The 18,407-nt window shown below is 44.8% G+C and overlaps 1 protein-coding gene across 1 annotated transcript in view; it reads right to left on the bottom strand.

The window, feature by feature from the left end:
- Positions 1-18,407, bottom strand: part of LOC137621787 (tectonin beta-propeller repeat-containing protein 2-like) — an 85,594-nt gene that overhangs the window by 66,767 nt on the left and 420 nt on the right. The window contains exon 2 of the mRNA XM_068352294.1: positions 7,078-7,311. Within this exon, the coding sequence (XP_068208395.1) occupies positions 7,078-7,293 (216 nt within the window). The 5' untranslated portion in view covers positions 7,294-7,311. The remainder of the gene's footprint in view (positions 1-7,077; positions 7,312-18,407) is intronic.

Raw genomic sequence — 18,407 nt, 5'->3', positions numbered from 1 at the left:
AGACTTTCCCAAGCGGGATCCTGGCTGGTCGGATACTTGGTCTTAAGGGGACCGTCTACTATGTCCTCCATTTTTACTAATTATTCAAAAAACACCATTTCTATACAGTAATCCCTCACCATTTCGCGGCCTCAGTGCATCGCAGATTTTCAAAAATATTCATAAAAAATTAGAAAAAATGGTGCGAAAGTTACGCGGGTGCTAGCAGAAGACAGGAAGAGTACAGTAGAACATCAGGTATCAACACGGAGATGGCACGCAACTCAAAATCCACCTCTCTGATTCGCTGGCCATCTATGCTCCAGAATCTCGCAAGCTGATTGGCCGAGCCGCTTTACCCAGCATCTCTCCCTGCCTTGCGCCCCGCGAAGGGAGACCGCATTTATTGTTCTCGCTCGCTTTACTTGTGTTGTTTAGTCTTGCCACGTGGAACTTTTAGCTGTTTTCTTATGTTTTTTCAGTGTAAAATAGCTCTTGTGACGCCCTTGAAAATGGCTCCTAAACGTCCTCTACACTCTACATCCTCTAGTGTACCCAAGAAGAAGAGAAAAATGATGACGGTGAATGAGAAAGTGAAATTATTGGACATGCTTAAAGCAGGCAGTAGCTATGCGTCTGTTGCCCACATTTACGGAGTGAATGAATCGACAGTTCACTCCATAAAAAAAGATGAAATGAAAATACGTAAAACTGCCTAAATAACGTTCTCCAAGGACACTAAGTGTGTTGTGACTCCTCGTAATAAGACGATTGTGCAAATATAGAATGCGTTATCAATGTGGATATCGGACTGTTGGGAAAAGAAGGTTAGTCTCGATACCAACATGATTCGAACCAAAGCCAAAACCCAAGAAGAAGAGAAAAATGATGACGGTGAATGAGAAAGTGAAATTATTGGACATGCTTAAAGCAGGCAGTAGCTATGCGTCTGTTGCCCACATTTACGGAGTGAATGAATCGACAGTTCACTCCATAAAAAAAGATGAAATGAAAATACGTAAAACTGCCTAAATAACGTTCTCCAAGGACACTAAGTGTGTTGTGACTCCTCGTAATAAGACGATTGTGCAAATATAGAATGCGTTATCAATGTGGATATCGGACTGTTGGGAAAAGAAGGTTAGTCTCGATACCAACATGATTCGAACCAAAGCCAAAACCCTGTATGATAGCGTCGTTCCTGAAGGAAAATCGAACGAAGGTGATGATGACGATGAAGAAGATGATCCTGCCCCACGAGAAAAACGTGGTTTTGTTGCCAGCAAGGGCTGATTCAAGAAATTCAAGAGGAGGATTGGCCTTCGCAGCGTTCCTTGGCATGGGGAGGCCGCATCGGCAGACCAGGAGGCAGCTCTTCGTTACGTCGAGGACGAGTTCCCGAAATTAATTAAAGGTGGCAGCTATCTCTCGGAGCAGGTGTTCAATATGGATAAGACAGGCCTCTTCTGGAAGAGGATGCCGTCCCGGACGTTCCTTTACAAGGAAGAAGTAAAGAAGACAGGGTTCAAGGCCCACAAAGATCGCATCACTCTCCTCATATGCGGGAATGAAGCGGGCTTCATGCTCATGTCCGGCTTAATTTATAAGTCAATGAATCCTCTGGCTTTGAAAAAAAAACAAAGCCTTGCTGCCCGTCTACTGGATGAGTAATAAAAAGGCATGGATAACCAAAGCCCTCATACTCGACTGGTTCGTGAACTGCTTTACCCCACAGGTGAAGCTGTACCTCGCGGTAAATGGGCTGACCTTTAAGATCCTCCTCTTGATGGACTGTGCAGGAGGACATGCAATGGACCTCCATTATGACGGGGTCCAAGTGGAGTTCCTGCCCCCCAACATCACTTCCCTCATACAACCAATGGATCAGGGGGTCATTCAGGCCTTCAAGGCCCTCTACACGAGGTTCACGATGGGGGGCCTCATCTCCTCCATTGACAAGGACTTAAGCCAAAAGAGATATTGGCGGGAATATAACACTGAAATGTGCCTGGCCAACATTCAGAAAGCTCTTAATGAAATGAAAGAGCAAACAATTCATGTTGGAGAAAATTGTGGCCAGACGTTGTTCATGATTATGAGGGATTTACACCAGACGAAGTTCACCACTCCGCCGTAGATAAGGCTGTGAGGCTGGCACGGTTAGTAGCCAACGAGGGTTTCTCTGACATGACAATAGAAGACGTCAACTCACTGATCGAGTGCCACTCAGAGCCCCTAACCATCGAGGACCTTGTCCAAATGACAAGATCAGCGTGTGAGGAAGAAGAAGAGGCAACCAACGTCGTCGACGACGACGAAGCTGAAGAACATGGCCTTACCTTAGACAACCTGCAAGAGCTCTGCAACATGGCACGGGCTATGCAACAAAGGGCGCAGGAAATTGACGATAATATGGTCAGAGCCATCGAATTTAGTAGCCGTATTGACGGTGTAATGGGGTTATACAAGAGCATCTTTGCTCAGATGAAAAAATGCCAACAACTTCCCATCACGATGTTCCTAGTGCGCCGAAAACCTTCTGCAGAAACATCAGATACCCTTCCTGCAGCCTCTCCAGGATCCCGAGGGACCTGGGAGGACGAGATCGGGGGAAGAATTAGAGGAGGAGGAGAGCCTATGAAGGGGATGCGGAACCCCCAACGAAGCACCTTGATGGTCCATTGCATGGCCCCCATAGCCTTCCACCTCCACTGCAGGCAACCCCCTACGCACTGTGAGGGGGGAGCCGTGACCCTATTTCTGTCTAGGGTTCCTCCCTCTGCCTTTAGCCTTGGGAAGAGCAGACTTTCCTCTGCCCATAGGTTTGGCTATAAAAGAGGGGCGGCTGAGGCTCTTGGCTGGGAGTGGAGTTGCGATTGTGGAGTTGGCTGTTGTTGCATTGTGCGAAGGGAGGCCACCTTTTGCATCGCGGTGTCCTGCGTCTCTTTTCTCCAAGTATCTAAGGCAGAGGAAACTGCTTGTTTAGAAAAGAGTAGAGGTTGCAGAAGGTACGAGTTTCTCAAATCTGACTTCTCGGCCTTACCGATGCTCCTATGAATTCTGGAAACTACTGATTCCCTCCTTTTGAGGATCCTACTGCCCCACATGGTTGGAGTTGTAGCAGTTAGGAAGTCAATTGTCTTAGCCCCAGCAGATAGGACTTCCTGTAAGGACTGCATGGAGTTTTGGTTTGATAGGTCTTCGTGACTTGCTAGGTAGCCGACTGTGCCTCCAGAAGGGACATTGAAGCTGCTTCCATTGCCGAAGCTTCTGTGGCAGTGAAGGAGACTGGGAGAGAAGAGAGTCTCTCTGAAGAGCAGCCAGGTGTGAGCCACGCTGTGAGGGGATGCAGGGTCAGAGGAGAAGGGTTGGCGTCTCTGACCTTGTAAAAGCGCTTTTGCCTCGAAAACGGGAATTGTAGAAGTTTATGGAATCCTTGAGACTTCCAGGAACCCGTTTCCCCTGAGACCACCTACGAGACCTTCCTCAGACGGCCTGCAGTGTGAATAGACCAGGGAAGTTCGATTCTGGTCTTAGGGTTTGGTGGAGGGTGACATAGTCTGTCTAAAGCTGGAGCGTCGGTATGTCGAGGCGACAGATGTAGATCGCCGAGGCCTGAGATATTACACATAGTTCTTAGAGCCCTCAGATAGGAGGACTCTAAGTCCTTTGATGGTTGCTCTTCCGAGGAATCTTCCGGTCGCGCTAATTCCTCGCAAGGAAGGGCGATAGAAGCCTGAGTGTCTGGAGGTAACGGCGAAGAAGGATACTCCATTGCCATTATTCCAAGGGAAGGCTGAGCGCTGACTAATGGCGCCGCGAGCGCCTGACCTTGCCTGGAAGTCGATGGTCTAGGCGTAGGTGACCGAATTATCGGTACTGTCTTAGTAAGAGGCTGCATTGATCGGCGGTCTGGCCTTTTCCCTCTGATCTCAACCGAGGAGAAGAAGGGTTGAACCCCTGCGTCTTCTTCCGAGGTTCTCGTGAGACTTGTATTCCGTAACTCATTAGGGAGCACGGGAACTGGAGCTGTCCTGTCTGAAACACGAAGGCGAGGTGAATGACCCCGCGCGGATATGCCCGGAGATTAGCGCGATCGGGAGGTTGAAGGACGGATGCGCTCTCTCTCTGCTGATACGTAGCGATGGTGAGGAGAAGTGCTCTTTCTCCCTTTCCTAGAGCGATCTGAGCTCCTCAAACTAATATGTGAAGGAGAGGGATCGCGCTCAGAGTGCGCTTTTCCCTTGTCCGCACTCCGGGTGCGATTAGATTAAAAATCGTGGGAAGAGCTTCTCCAACGGGAGCACTTATTACGCATAGGAGAACTCTCTTGTGACGAAGAGCGAGAACGTATAGTAGTGCTCTTTTTCTTGAAGCGCCTAGATGATCCCTCGCGAGAGGAAGTCGATCACGAGGAAGCGCTCTTCTTATGTTTGTGACGAGAGCGCTTATAGTCTCTCGGCGAGAAATTTCGTGAAGAGATAGAAGGCGAGGAAGAGCGAGAACGATGATGTCTCTTCCTATGTCGCCTGTCTCTCCGACGACAACGTCTGGGCGAAGGAGAGCGAGCTCTCTTTTTCCTCTTCTCTCTCTCCCTCCTAACCACCGAGGAGGGCGAGGAGAAGGAGGAGAAAGGGGAGGGGGAGGTACTGTGATGTTTGCGCTTGCGACGTTGAAGTTTCGTAGAAGCGCAAGAGAGGTGCGAAGTAGGCGCCGCCGGAGCTGAAGTTACTATATCTGCTGAAACTTCTGCGGGCGCCGACTAGGCGAGGTCCAGAACTCCCGAGGGTTCCAAAACAGAAGGGACCTGAGGTAAAACTGTGCCCGCGAGCAACTGGTTCCACACTTTCTCCGAAGGAGAACCCAACAAGTCCAAGGGCAGGCCATACCGCTCGTGCGTGATCTGGAATGGAAGCGGTAATAGTCATTCCCGGTCGCTGAAAAAATTGTCCCAGTGGGAGGAGCAACATGATCCGCCTGACCAAGGGGAATGGGGGTTAAGTCAATGGTGCCGCTCTTCCTTGACTTCCAGGCAAGGAAGAGTCTGAAGGGAGAGATCGAGAGGCCGACGAAGAGGCTTGAGACTCCTTACCTTTCGACGACGAACCTGGTGGTATCGAATCCTTTTTGGATTTCTTCTTCTTCCTCTTCATGAACTTTTCCCCCTGAGAGGGCGACCATTCTCTACATACTTGGCAGAGCGAGCCTTCAGAACACCTATGACCTCTGCACGAAGGGCATAGGGAATGAGGATCACCTCCGGTGGTGACATGAATGTGCCACAAGATTTCGGGGGAACCCCAGGACACTTCCTCATAATAGAGGACATCACATCTAACAAAGAAAAAGAATAAAAAAGGTTAATCAAAAACACAATAAAGAAAGGCTAGTCTGCCAGTCAAACAAAAGCAGGAGCAGCGGTGTTACCACTGCGACGGCTAGAATTCGATTGAAGGTATTCAGTGGCTACCGACCGGAAGTCCCCCACCACTAACAGGAGGATAACTACCGGCCCAGTCGTTAACGACCTTGATAAGGTTTTCTGCCGTATTTTCCAGCTCGCGCTAGAATATTTCCTATAGTAAAGAATGAGGGTTTGTATCAAGTTTAAGAACAAAGGTGCATTGTTATCCTTTTACCTTTTGTTTGTGCGCCGGCAGCGGAGCAGGTTCTAGAACTGCTGGTACGGTCTCGCAAGAGTCCGAGATTGCATAGTGCAAAGCACTCCGCTGTGCCTGTAGACAACGAGGGAGAAGGCAAGATGGCAACTACCTCCCACCGTCGCCTTCCAGCTTCGAAAAGCTGTGCTCCGATGGAGTGGAGAGGGGCATCATTGAGTACAACGTCCTTTGATGGAAACTCCAGGAAGGACGATCATCCCTTTGTGCTCCTGACGACATATCTCCTCGTGGGTGAGGGGACTATCCCGCTGGAGCTGGTGGAGGGTTGTCTTCCTTTGGAATGGGAGATTGCTCAACACTTGGAGGCAGACCTGCAGGCTCATCACTTCGTTTCCCCTCCAGCCGAGTAAATTGGCCAAAAGATAAACTCCGTAAACTGCCCTTGGAACGTAGTTGAAGATAAGTCCCTGGGGTCGCAAGAGTCCCCCGACAAGTCACTCCGAGGAGCAATTGTCCTCAACTGTTCAGGCCCACCCGTCGGAGCACGGTGAACGCTAGGGCGAGCAAGAGGGGAGGTCTCGGAACAGAGCGCACACGAGATTCCTTCGGTACAGGACCTCTAGAGTCTTGCAGGGGAAGATCAAGATCAACCCTTTGGAAGGATGTCTGCTCTTGCAGCACCTCCAATCGCAAGACCTCTTGCAGCCGTTCCTTACACGGAGACCCGTGAGCCTCAAGGACGGCCGCAAAATACGAATCGCGTTATCAGAAAGAGATTCCCCTATGGCGGTGGCCAGCGCTACTTGTGCACCACTCGTAATCGACTGACCCCCAGAGAAAGATGATCAAGCAGTCAGTCTGGCGAGATCAAGCCAGTGGAGAATGACTCCAAGTTTTCTTTCCCCTCAAGGCTGACCTCAAAGGGGAAGAATCCCTCTTTACCTTCTACTTCCGGCGCCTGGTAAATCTCAGCCACTGTAAGGGCGACCACTCCTGACACTCAGCACAATAAGACTCCCACTTGCAAAAGTGACCCCTGCACACAGGGCAGAGACCGTGAGGAAGGGTCTCCTCAGCCGACATAAAGGTGCTGCATCGACGCCCTTCAACGCTGGGACAAACCCTCATGGTCTTTAAGATCCACACGGGTACTCACACCTGAAAAGAGATAGATAGATGGAAAGATTTCTAAGATTTAGGACAGTTGCTCTAAAGAAATTTTTAATTTCTTAGGTTTTATGAGCAGGGGAGTGAGATACGTCAACCCTCCGAGCCAAATTAAAAAGTTACAGTTAGTTTGAGAGGGATGGATAGCTTACCCCGCTAACTAGCGCAGGGTAGTTACACCTTACAAAAGCTTTAACAGCTAGTTTCAGCATTCTCCAAAATAGATACTCATACGTAAAGAGTGGAATGTTTGTATTTCGTGCTGGAACAACAAGCTTTTAACATTAAAGAACATATCAAGATAACCTACCTCACACTTTAGCCTCATCAAGCTGGGTGTTGGCAAGTGTGCCAAATACACAAGGCCAACATTAGTGCCTAATATCAGATGCTTTGGTAAGCTTGCAATGCAAGTAATCTCTAGATTAGCTGTATCAACACCCTGTTGAAAGTGTTGGGGTAACTGTTCTAATACTCCACTTAAAGAGACCCATTCCCGCCAGTTCTCTCTATTTCCCGTTGCCATATTTCAGTCATTAAGTCTCTGAAAATAAAAAATAAAAGTGAAATAATGATGCATAGATGATTTCTGATACATTAGTTAATAAGAGAGTTTTTCATAAGCAAAAATATGAAAAATTCAGAGATAACTTGTATTTTTCCCTAACTAATACAAACCTAGAGCTATTTATTTGGATATTACTTCTAACAAACGTACCTGGAAGGCAGCCATTAGATTTTAAGTGCGAGGTAACAACCCTACCTAATCACTACAGTGGGTAAGTAGGGGGGGGGGGGTGCTGGGGGCTACTCCTTTGATGTCACAACACTACGGTGGTGCCGTGCGCACGAAAAATTGGAATAAAAACTTGGGTACTGTATATTATTTATATGGGCCCACTGCTTGAAGATACATGAGGAGCGTGCACCGAAAATTTCAATAATTAATTTCAGGAGAGATGACCTACCTTATTATATACTAACATAAAATCATTGTAGTTAGACTTTAAATACAGTTTATTTGTTATTTCTCCATTTCCTTTCCTTATTGAGCTGGTTTCCCTGATGGAGCTCTTAGGCTTGTAGCATTCAGCTTTCTTAATAAGGGTTATAGCCTAGCAAGTAATAATAAGTCTCTTCACATAGAGTGACTAGAAAAGATAAAATCAGACATGACTAAATAAGATGATCATCAAGGGTTTTGGAAATATGTTATTTTTATTAATAAAATAAATTTTTGAATATACTTACCCGGTGATCATATAAGCTGCAACTCTGTTGCTCGACAGAAAAACCTACGGTCAAAATACGCCAGCGATCGCTATGCAGGTGGGGGTGTACATCAACAGCGCCATCTGTCGAGCAGGTACTTAGTACTCCAAGTAAACAAAGAACCAATTTTCTCCTCGGTCCACTGGGTCTCTATTGGGGAGGAAGGGAGGGTCCTTTAATATATGATCACCGGGTAAGTATATTCAAAAATTTATTTTATTAATAAAAATAACATTTTTTAATATTAAACTTAGCCGGTGATCATATAAGCTGATTCACACCCAGGGGGGTGGGTAGAGACCAGCATTACATGTTTACATTATTAGGAGCTAAGTATTTTGTATTTAATTTTAGCAGTTATTCAAAATAACAAACATAAAATAAATAAGTACCTGGTAAGGAAGTCGACTTGAACAATTACTCTGCCTTTTTAAGTACGTCTTCCTTACGGAGCCTCGCGATCCTCTTAGGATGCTGAGCGACCCCTAGGATCTGAAGTATCAAGGGTTGCAACCCATACAACAGGACCTCATCAAAACCTCTAATCTAAGCGCTTCTCAAGAAATGACTTTGACCACCCGCCAAATCAAGTAGGATGCGAAAGGCTTCTTAGCCTTCCGGACAACCCAAAAACAATAATAAAACATTTCAAGAGAAAGATTAAAAAGGTTATGGAATTAGGGAATTGTAGTGGTTGAGCCCTCACCCACTACTGCACTCGTTGCTACGAATGGTCCCAGAGTGTAGCAGTTCTCGTAAAGAGACTGGACATTCTTAAGATAAAAAGACGCGAACACTGATTTGCTTTTCCAATAGGTTGCGTCGATTATACTTTGCAGAGATCTATTTTGTTTAAAGGCCACGGAAGTTGCGACAGCTCTAACTTCGTGTGTCCTTACCTTCAGCAAAGCTTGGTCTTCCCCATTCAGATGGGAATGAGCTTCTCGTATTAACAGTCTGATAAAATAGGATAAAGCATTCTTTGACATAGGCAAAGATGGATTCTTAACTGAACACCATAAAGCTTCAGACGGGCCTCGTAAAGGTTTTTAAATAGAACTTAAGAGCTCTTACAGGACATAAGACTCTTTCTAGTTCATTTCCAACCATACGATAAGTTTGGAATATCGAACGATATTGGCCAAGGCCGAGAATGCAGCTCGTGTTTGGCTAGAAAACCAAGTTGTAGAACATGTAGCCGTTTCGGATGAGAATCCGATGTTCTTGCTGAAGGCATGAATCTCACTGACTCTTTTAGCTGTGGCTAAGCATACCAGGAAAAGAGTCTTTAAGGTGAGATCTTTCAGGGAGGCTGATTGTAGCAGTTCGAACCTGTCTGACATAAAGAATCTTAGTACCACGTCTAAATTCCAACCAGGTGTAACCAAACGACGCTCCTTCGTGGTCTCAAAAGACTTAAGGAGGTCCTGTAGATCTTTATTGTTGGAAAGATCTAAGCCTCTGTGACGGAAGACTGATGCCAACATGCTTCTGTAACCCTTGATAGTGGGAGCTGAAAGAGATCGTTCATTCCTCAGATATAAGAGGAAGTCAGCTATTTGAGTTACAGAGGTACTGGTCGAGGATACGGATACTGACTTGCACCAGTTTCGGAAGATTTCCCACTTCGATTGGTAGACTCTAAGGGTGGATGTTCTCCTTGCTCTAGCAATCGCTCTGGCTGCCTCCTTCGAAAAGCCTCTAGCTCTCGAGAGTCTTTCGATAGTCTGAAGACAGTCAGACGAAGAGCGTGGAGGCCTTGGTGTACCTTCTTTACGCGTGGCTGACGTAGAAGGTCCACCCTTAGGGGAAGTGTTCTGGGAACGTCTACTAGCCATCGAAGTACCTCGGTGAACCATTCTCTCGCGGGCCAGAGGGAAGCAACTAGCGTCAACCTTGTCCCTTCGTGAGAGGCGAACTTCTGCAGTACCTTGTTGACAATCTTGAACGGAGGGAATGCATATAGATCTAGATGTGACCAATCTAGTAGAAAGGCATCTATATGAACTGCTGCTGGGTCCGGGATTGGTGAGCAAAATATTGGGAGCCTCTTGGTCATCGAGGTTGCGAAGAGATCTATGGTTGGCTGGCCCCAGGTGGCCCAAAGTCTCTTGCATACATCCTTGTGGAGGGTCCATTCTGTTGGAATTATTTGTCCCTTCCGACTGAGACAATCTGCCATGACATTCAAGTTGCCTTGGATGAACCTCGTTACTAGTGATATGTCTAGACCTTTTGACCAGGTGAGGAGGTCCCTTGCGATCTCGTACAATGTCAGATAGTAGGTCCCTCCTTGCTTGGAGATGTACGCCAAAGCCGTGGTGTTGTCCGAGTTCACCTCCACCACTTTGCCTTGAAGGAGAGACCTGAAGCTTTTCCAGGTCAGACGTACTGCCAGTAGCTCCTTGCAGTTGAAATGCATTGTCCTTTGACTCGAGTTCCATAATCCCGAGCATTCCCTACCGTCTAATGTCGCACCCCAGACTACGTCTGATGCGTCCGAGAAGAGAACGTGGTTGGGAGTCTGAACAGTCAGGGGAAGACCCTCTCTAAGGTTGATATAGTCCTTTCACCAAGTCAGACAAGACTTTATCTTTCCGGAAACCGGGATCGAGACCGCTTCTAGCGTCTTGTCCTTTTTCCAGTGAAAAGCTAGATGGTATAGAAGAGGACGGAGGTGTAGTCTTCCTAGTGACACAAATTGATCCACGGATGACAGTGTCCCTACCAGACTCATCCACAGCCTGACTGGGCAGCGTTCCTTCTTCAGCATCTTCTGGATGGATAGCAGTGCTGGGTGCTGATCGTCTTGTTCAGCAACGTCCTCATCAGAGGGTTCCTCATCCGAAACTGATGAGGAAACGGCAACGGAGTGGGCAACGTCTGACTCGCTGAATCCGGTCGCACTGGTGGATGCGTGACGGAGCCGGACGCAATATCATGGAACTGCTGCACAGTCTGTGAACTGTCAACAACCATGGGTGCGCGAGGAAGTACAGCGTCAACCCAAAACTGTCTAGACTGTCTGGGTTGTGCAGTCAACACCCTACCAGGTTGCTGAGGTTGACGCACTGCGTCACAACAAGTCACCTCTGCTGGTTGTTGAACGTCCTGAACGTCAACAACCACCTCCGAGCGTCGCTTAACGTCAACGTGCGACTGGCAACCCACACTGGATCGCATCGGTGGAGGAACCACCTCAACTGGCAGACGCGAGTAGGTTACCTCAGCGTCAACAGGGCGCACAACCGACCGGTTGGAAGGTTGTTGGCCAGAAGGAGGAACCACCTCAACTGGCAGACGCGAGTAGGTTACCTCAGCGTCAACAGGGCGCACAACCAACCGGTTGGAAGGTTGTTGGCCAGAAGGTTCTTCTCCGCATTTAAGTCCTCTATCAAGGACGCAAGCTTGGACTGCATGTCTTGCAGCAAAGCCCATTTAGGGTCTACGGGAGCAGGTGTGGCAACAGACGGGGTTAGCGACTGAGGCGGAACCATTTACCATCCCTGAAAGCCTTGTTATGTGTGACATAATAGTACAGCAAAACTTCAAAGGCTCGACAAAAGTTGAGAAGTTGACCTGTAAACAACTTGGAGCGTCTCCTGGCTAGGCGCCAGGGCGAGTCTACCAGAATTGAGAAGTCTATCTGGGCAGAGGCATGAACTCCCAAGCCGAGAACTTCTCTCGTGTCCTATCAGACTCTCGCTCTATAAGCCAGTTTAAAAGAAGGGAAATCAAAGGCTGTATCCTTAAAACTCCTCCTGGTGCAAAAACCAGTCGCCTAGCCAACGTAACGCTCTCTAGGAGAGCGAGAGAGCACTAGCTTAAAAACAACGGCTTCGAAGTAGCTAGGCCTAGTGTAAGTTCTGACGTTTAGGCGAACGAGGAGCAGCAGTTACAAGATCCGGACGAAGATCCTTAAAAAATCATCATGATTTAATTAAAGTCCATAGGAGGCTAAGCAGCTTAAGGCTCCTCTCCAAATGACAGAGTCCTCAAGGGAATATCAGTAGGAGGGAGAACAGCACTTTCTCATCTACAGGAACCTTGTCCGATAAAAGCTAGGTTATCTCAGTGAGTCTCTCACTGGTGCATTAGTAGCAGACCAGAAGGCAACATCATGTAACTGCTTGACAGTCTGTGAACTGTCAACAACTGAACTGTCAACCACAACAGGTGCGTGTGGACATACAGTGTTCACTCGAGACTGCTTTGACTGTCTATACTGAGCAGTCAAAACAACTCTAGAAAGCGGAGGTTGACGCACCGCGTCAAAACAAAACAACTTCGACTGTTGTTGTACCTCGCGAACGTCAACGGAAGGTTCCGTGCGTTACTGAACGTCAACAAACGGCTGGCAGGGTACACTGGAACGCATGGGTGGCGGGACTCTCTCAGCTGGAGTGCGGCAGAAGGTCGCCTCAGCGTCCACAGGACGCACAACCGTAGTTGGTTGTAGGCTAGAGGTTGGTGCAGTGTCAACCTTCTCCGCACGAAAGTCCCGCATCAATGACGTTAACTGAGACTGCATGGTCTGCAGCAAAGACCACTTAGGGTCTACAGGAGCAGGTGCGGCAACAGACGGTGTGACTGCCTGATGCGGTACCGCTTTGCCTCTCTTAGGAGGTGAGCAGTCGTCGGAAGACTGCAGCGAGTCCGAACTGACCCAGTGGCTACAACTGGGCCGTTGGACTTGCGCGGAAGGGACCGACTTGCGCTTAATAAGCTGCGAGACCTTGGTCCATGGTTTCTTACGAGAAACCTCTTCCGCAGACGAGAAATAAATGGGCTCTCTCGTCTTTGTGTGGGTGGGGCGATCTTGGGTAGATACGCCCGAAACCACGGAGGGAAACGTCTGTTCGTTGATCAAGGCCTGACGAACCCATAAGTCGTTCGACATTACTTCTCCCCTGGGCTTGGGAGCTTGCAAGAGGTCCCGGACTAGGTGAACGACAGGCACGAACAGACGAACCCTCGGACGCAACACTGTAACACTTTGCGCATATCACTTTATCATTTCGATTTTCTGTTTTGCACTTATTTCACTGAAATCGAAACTTTTACTGATTTCTACCTGAAACACGCAATTCTACCCTTATTAAAAGGTAGTAATTGCGAAATCAGTCGTATAATGCAGCTCATTAATACTAGCAAAAAACAGAAAACATATATAAAGATAAAAAAAAATCAGTGGCTGGGAAAGAGACTAAACACTAGTTCAAATAAACTACGTTTACAATCTCTCACCGCACATAGCCTGGGGACAAGAATAAAACCCTAGAAACGTTTTACCTTCTTCCCCGTACAGCGACTAGGGACGAGAGTAACACGAGAAAAACGTTACCCGCTTGAACGGAACGTTTTCTCTCCTCTCTCTCCCTCCGTCTCTATCTCTCTCTCTCTTTCTCTATTGATTTCGCACCTAAGAGAAGAGCCCAATTATATATCGTCAAAAAAACATGTTATTTGACTAAAGGAAAAAACTGAAAGGTTTTCCAAATAAAAAGTTCCTTTAAATTAGAATTTAAAACATTTAAGCTAAGAAAGAATGAACAAAACGTCAGAATCGATTTACTCTTACTGCAAAGTGAAACCGTGATACACTCTCTCTCTATCGTAACGATAGAGTGCATGATGAACGTCCTGAACGTCAACAACTGCGTAGCATAAATAAACTAAACGTTAGTTCATCTTTGAAAACAGTACGAAGACTATCAAAGAAATTCTTTCATAAAACATTAAATTTAAAAAGTTTTAAATTCTTTAAAGGCTAAATACAATATAACGGGCTCAACGTTGATTAACTTTGGTTCCAAGTTAGGACCGCCTACTATCAGGAAAGGTCGCATATAAACAAAACATAAAAATTATCTTTATATGTTTATAATAAATGGAAAGTTAATCGAAGAGGCCTAATAAAGGCGGAGAGATATAAAATATAGATCTATAACGTGTTAAGCAAAATTACTAAAAACCTAAACACACTTCCGTCTAAGGGAAGGGTCGGCCATTTAAAAGTGAAAGAGAGCCCATACTCTCTTTGTCACCCTAATTAAATCTATCCAAAACGAGTTCAAGTTTTGAGATGAAGATAAAACACCTGCATAGCGAAAGCTCAAAACTAGAATAGTGTACTTCACCAAATAGTTGTGAAAACAAATCCAGTTAGTAACAGCGTATTAGTAGGTCTTGCCGGTAGCCCGACAGAGAGAAAATTGGTTCTTTGTTTACTTGGAGTACTAAGTACCTGCTCGACAGATGGCACTGTTGATGTACACCCCCACCTGCATAGCGATCGCTGGCGTATTTTGACCGTAGGTTTTTCTGTCGAGCAACAGAGTTGCAGCTTATATGATCACCGGCTAAGTTTAATATTGAAAAATCAAATAAAGTGCATGAAGGAAGATCAAAATGGTATGGAGATATACTGAGGAGGGAGAAAGACCATGGAAATTGAAGTTCAAGGTAGAAGGGGAAGACCAAGAGAGAGGTGGAGGGACTGTGTAGAGGAGACCTTGAAAGTGAAGTGAATTAATGAAGCAGAGAAAGAAAGGAATAAATGAAGCAGTGGAACAAGATAGAAATTGATGGAAAACTCATTTGAAATGACAACACCCATATAGAAGTGACAATAAGCTGAAGAAGATGATGTGGTATGTGTGTAGAACATTGGGTAACCAGGCCTCCTACTTCCATAGAAAACGAGAATGCTTCCTATTCGTGTTCACTCCCAACCATATTCTATTATATCACAAGTATTTCGGTTGATGAACTTACTGAGCTTCGCTCAGCCATGGATCGCTACGCTCGCAATCAAATATTATTTTACTGTTACTCAGTTCTGGGAAGCGATACGTTGCCCTATGTGCACTAGCCGAGTAAGCAAGCCTTTTGGAGGACAAAAAACTCAGTGACCCAACACACTACTCGAAGATCTTAAAAACCCGAGTGGAGTGTTCGCATGAGGTTGGTTCACAACTAAAAATTTATGTAAAAATTTTCTCACTTCGGTAAATTTATAGAAAAACACGGGACAACATTTCTAAGGGAAAAATACTTCTAATACAGTAAATGATGTGCTTTCAACAAAATTGACCTTTATTTCTAATGCAAAGAAGCCTCTCTACCGTTATGGAATAAAGGCTGCTCCGTCTCTGAATCTCACAATGCTACTGGCTTATCCGGACGTCCATCTTGGCGCTGGAAGGATGAAGTTTTTGAAGACCTCATCAGAGGGCAGACAACCCGCCAAGTCAGTTCATGAAGGACACAGGTGGGAACCTGGTATTTTAGGTGTGCGAAAACAAGACGAAACGTGGTTATTTAACACTTTTTAGATTTTGAAAAGGGTACAGAACTTAACTAATCCACCTAACCTAACCTAGTAGTTCCCAGGTCACAAGCCCTAGCTGGGGGGGGGGGGAACCCCACTTCCCAGATCCCAAAACGTGATTATTTAACACTATTGAGATTTGTAAAAGGGTGCAGAACCTAACAAACCCACCTAACCTAACATAGTAGTTCGCAAGTCACAACCCCCGGCCAAGGGCAAGCTCCCCGGACACCCCTTACCAGGTTCCCAGGTCACAAACTAAAAGTAAATCACAAATAACTCTTTACCTTATGATTGAAACCTACTGCTCTTTTTATTTTCTTGGCAATCTTTACAAAAGTGTTGCAGTAGGAAATGTGATGGTCCTGCCTTAAAGCTAATCCAGAATTGCACTTGGGACACTTTAACCTTTGAGGGATAACACAATGAGCTTTTAAAAAATTATTCACTACTCCCAGAGTACCATGAAACTTGGCTATAGCATCGGAATAGCCAAAAGAGCAGCCAGTACACTATAAGCTCCATAAGGCTCATCCGACACGTAACATAGCTAGAAAGGAACAGAAGCGTTGGAAAAAAGGGGTGTCACAGAACTGCCTCCGTCACACTCCACCGTACATACATGCCCAAATATGGTAAACTTCATCATATAGTAGGCGTGGTAGGGGTATGACGTATGTGTGCAGGAACTTGTCATGGAGCAAAAAGGAAGTTGGCTTGTGCGCAGGAAGCACAGACTCATATTCGTGCAAGAAACCATGCACAAACTCATAAACAGGAATAGATATATCCAACTCGCTAAACTTAAACAAAAGTGAAATAAACATTTCAGCGGAAGAGGTTCAACATATTTTGTGCAATTTTTCGTGGATTTATTATGCGTCCGAGAATAATGTATAGAGAAGAAAAGGTTAGTTTTAACATTATTTGCCGATTCGTCAGTAAATTTTCTCCACTCAAAACCCCTAGTTCCCACTGGGTGACACCATTACCCGAGAACATATTGGGGTATATCTCATATCTATTTGCGAAGGAATAAAATAGGAGTTTTGCTATTTATGCCCCAATTTTTTTATTAGTAAAGTTTGTCATTTATATTTCTATAATAATTCAAATGGTAAAATTTTAGAGACTTCCCTTTTGGGTAAATACACGATACTTTAAGTACTAGCGAAACTGAAATTTGCTATAGGAAATAGACAAGTGCTGGCTAGTTTGATATTTTTCTCTATATGTTTAATAGGGATGGGGCATAATAACTTATGCATAGGTCTATTAAAATGTGAAGTCTATCTCTCATTCTAAGTCCATTGTTTACACCTAGGAGACTGAAGTCGAGTTACTGAGCATGCGTTGCTTGCATTCGCTTTGGCCAGCTTTTAGTTTTTTTGTATGATGTAATCATTACCCGACTCTTTTTATACCAATTAGTAATTTTTTTCCACCCTTTTACCTTCAGTTTGAGGTAAACCACCATCACATAAAGAAGTCTCCAAGAAGGAACTTAAGGGAAGTACAATCTATTTAAGAATTTAGTGTAATTTCATCTATGACGGCAATCAATTAGGGTGGAAACGCTCTCTGTTCAATGTATAGCTATTTTTACTTATGTGAAAGTAAAAAATAACCCCGAAATAATGAGCCACGGTGATTGTGAGCGCAGCTCAACATTACCACTATCCAGTACATACGGACCTTGCAGTTTTAATTTTCCGTGAGTGAGACAAGTGCACGGTGAAGCAAAAACTATTAGAAGGACGTGAAGTGAATCACAGATAATTATGATACTTTAATTTTCAGCCACTAACATGAACCAGATATCTTTCCAACTGGTTATCCAGTTTTATTTTGTATATCTGACCATTAATTTTGCTGAAAATCACTTTTGTTTTGCATTTCCCCACCCAAAATACCCAGGTTACCCACTGGGGTCACCCATAAACGTCTTTATATAAGGGTGTCCAAAAACTCAAGGAGGGGTGGTTTGCACATAATAATCATCGTCAGAAATGCATAAAAAGCAAGATATTGTGTAGTAAATATATATGGTTCATATATTTGGATAGAAATTAAAGGATCATATATTTACCAACTTTTGTTACCTACTCTACCATTCGTAATAAAGAAAGCTTTTACGTCTATCCCTACATTATACCTGCATACTGGGATCTTTTCTGTTTGGTGGTTGCCACTAATTCTTGACCAAATTTTTATCATTAATACAGTTTTTAGTGCTGAATACGAATATGACATTTATTTTCACGAGAAATGAAAGATAGTTGTACAAAAAGAGGATTTATTGTGCACTACTTTTCAACGCGGATTAATCAAGCAATAGTAATTAACGGGCGTAACAATACAGTCAGTCAGGTGTTACGCAGTATGTTTGAAATAACCGTGGTAGGTTTGAGATAACAGTGGACGCGATGAATATCAACTGTAAGTCTACAACTTACAGTGATTGTTTACCAACATTTTAACTGAAGGAGATGCAGTTAAATTTCTTCAGAGATTCAATATAATAGAAAATGAGAAACTGTGTAAAAAGAAATATCAGATGATAATTAATAAGACAAATGAAAGTGTAAGGTGGATTTGTTACAAGAGAGCTTGTTGTGAGAAAGTTTCAGTAAGAAAAAACACTTGGCTTGTTGGCAGTTCCATTCCATTAAAGAAAATCATCCTCTTCATTTATTCATGGGCAAAAGAGTATTCCAGCATTAAATTTTGTGAGGACGAATTGAAAATATGTCACACTATTACAGTTGATTTCAACAATTACCTAAGAGAAGTAAGTTAACCTAACCTAACCAAACTAATCTAACCTAACCTAACCAACCTAACCTCCTAACCATTATCTCCTAATCATATCTCAGTTCCATGGTCAATGAATATTGTATTTGAATATTGTACTTTTCTCACATTAAATTTGCCGATTTTGCAACTGTTTTTCATTTCTCGAAAAAATGAATGTCAAATTCGTATTCAGTACCAAAAACTGTACTACTGATGAAAATTATTTCGAAATTAGTGGT

Source organism: Palaemon carinicauda, chromosome 28 (genome assembly GCF_036898095.1).
Source record: "Palaemon carinicauda isolate YSFRI2023 chromosome 28, ASM3689809v2, whole genome shotgun sequence".
In the NCBI taxonomy this organism is placed as follows: domain Eukaryota; kingdom Metazoa; phylum Arthropoda; class Malacostraca; order Decapoda; family Palaemonidae; genus Palaemon; species Palaemon carinicauda.
The sequence above is the reverse complement of the archived record's forward strand: the minus strand, read 5'-3'. Positions and strand labels throughout refer to the sequence as shown.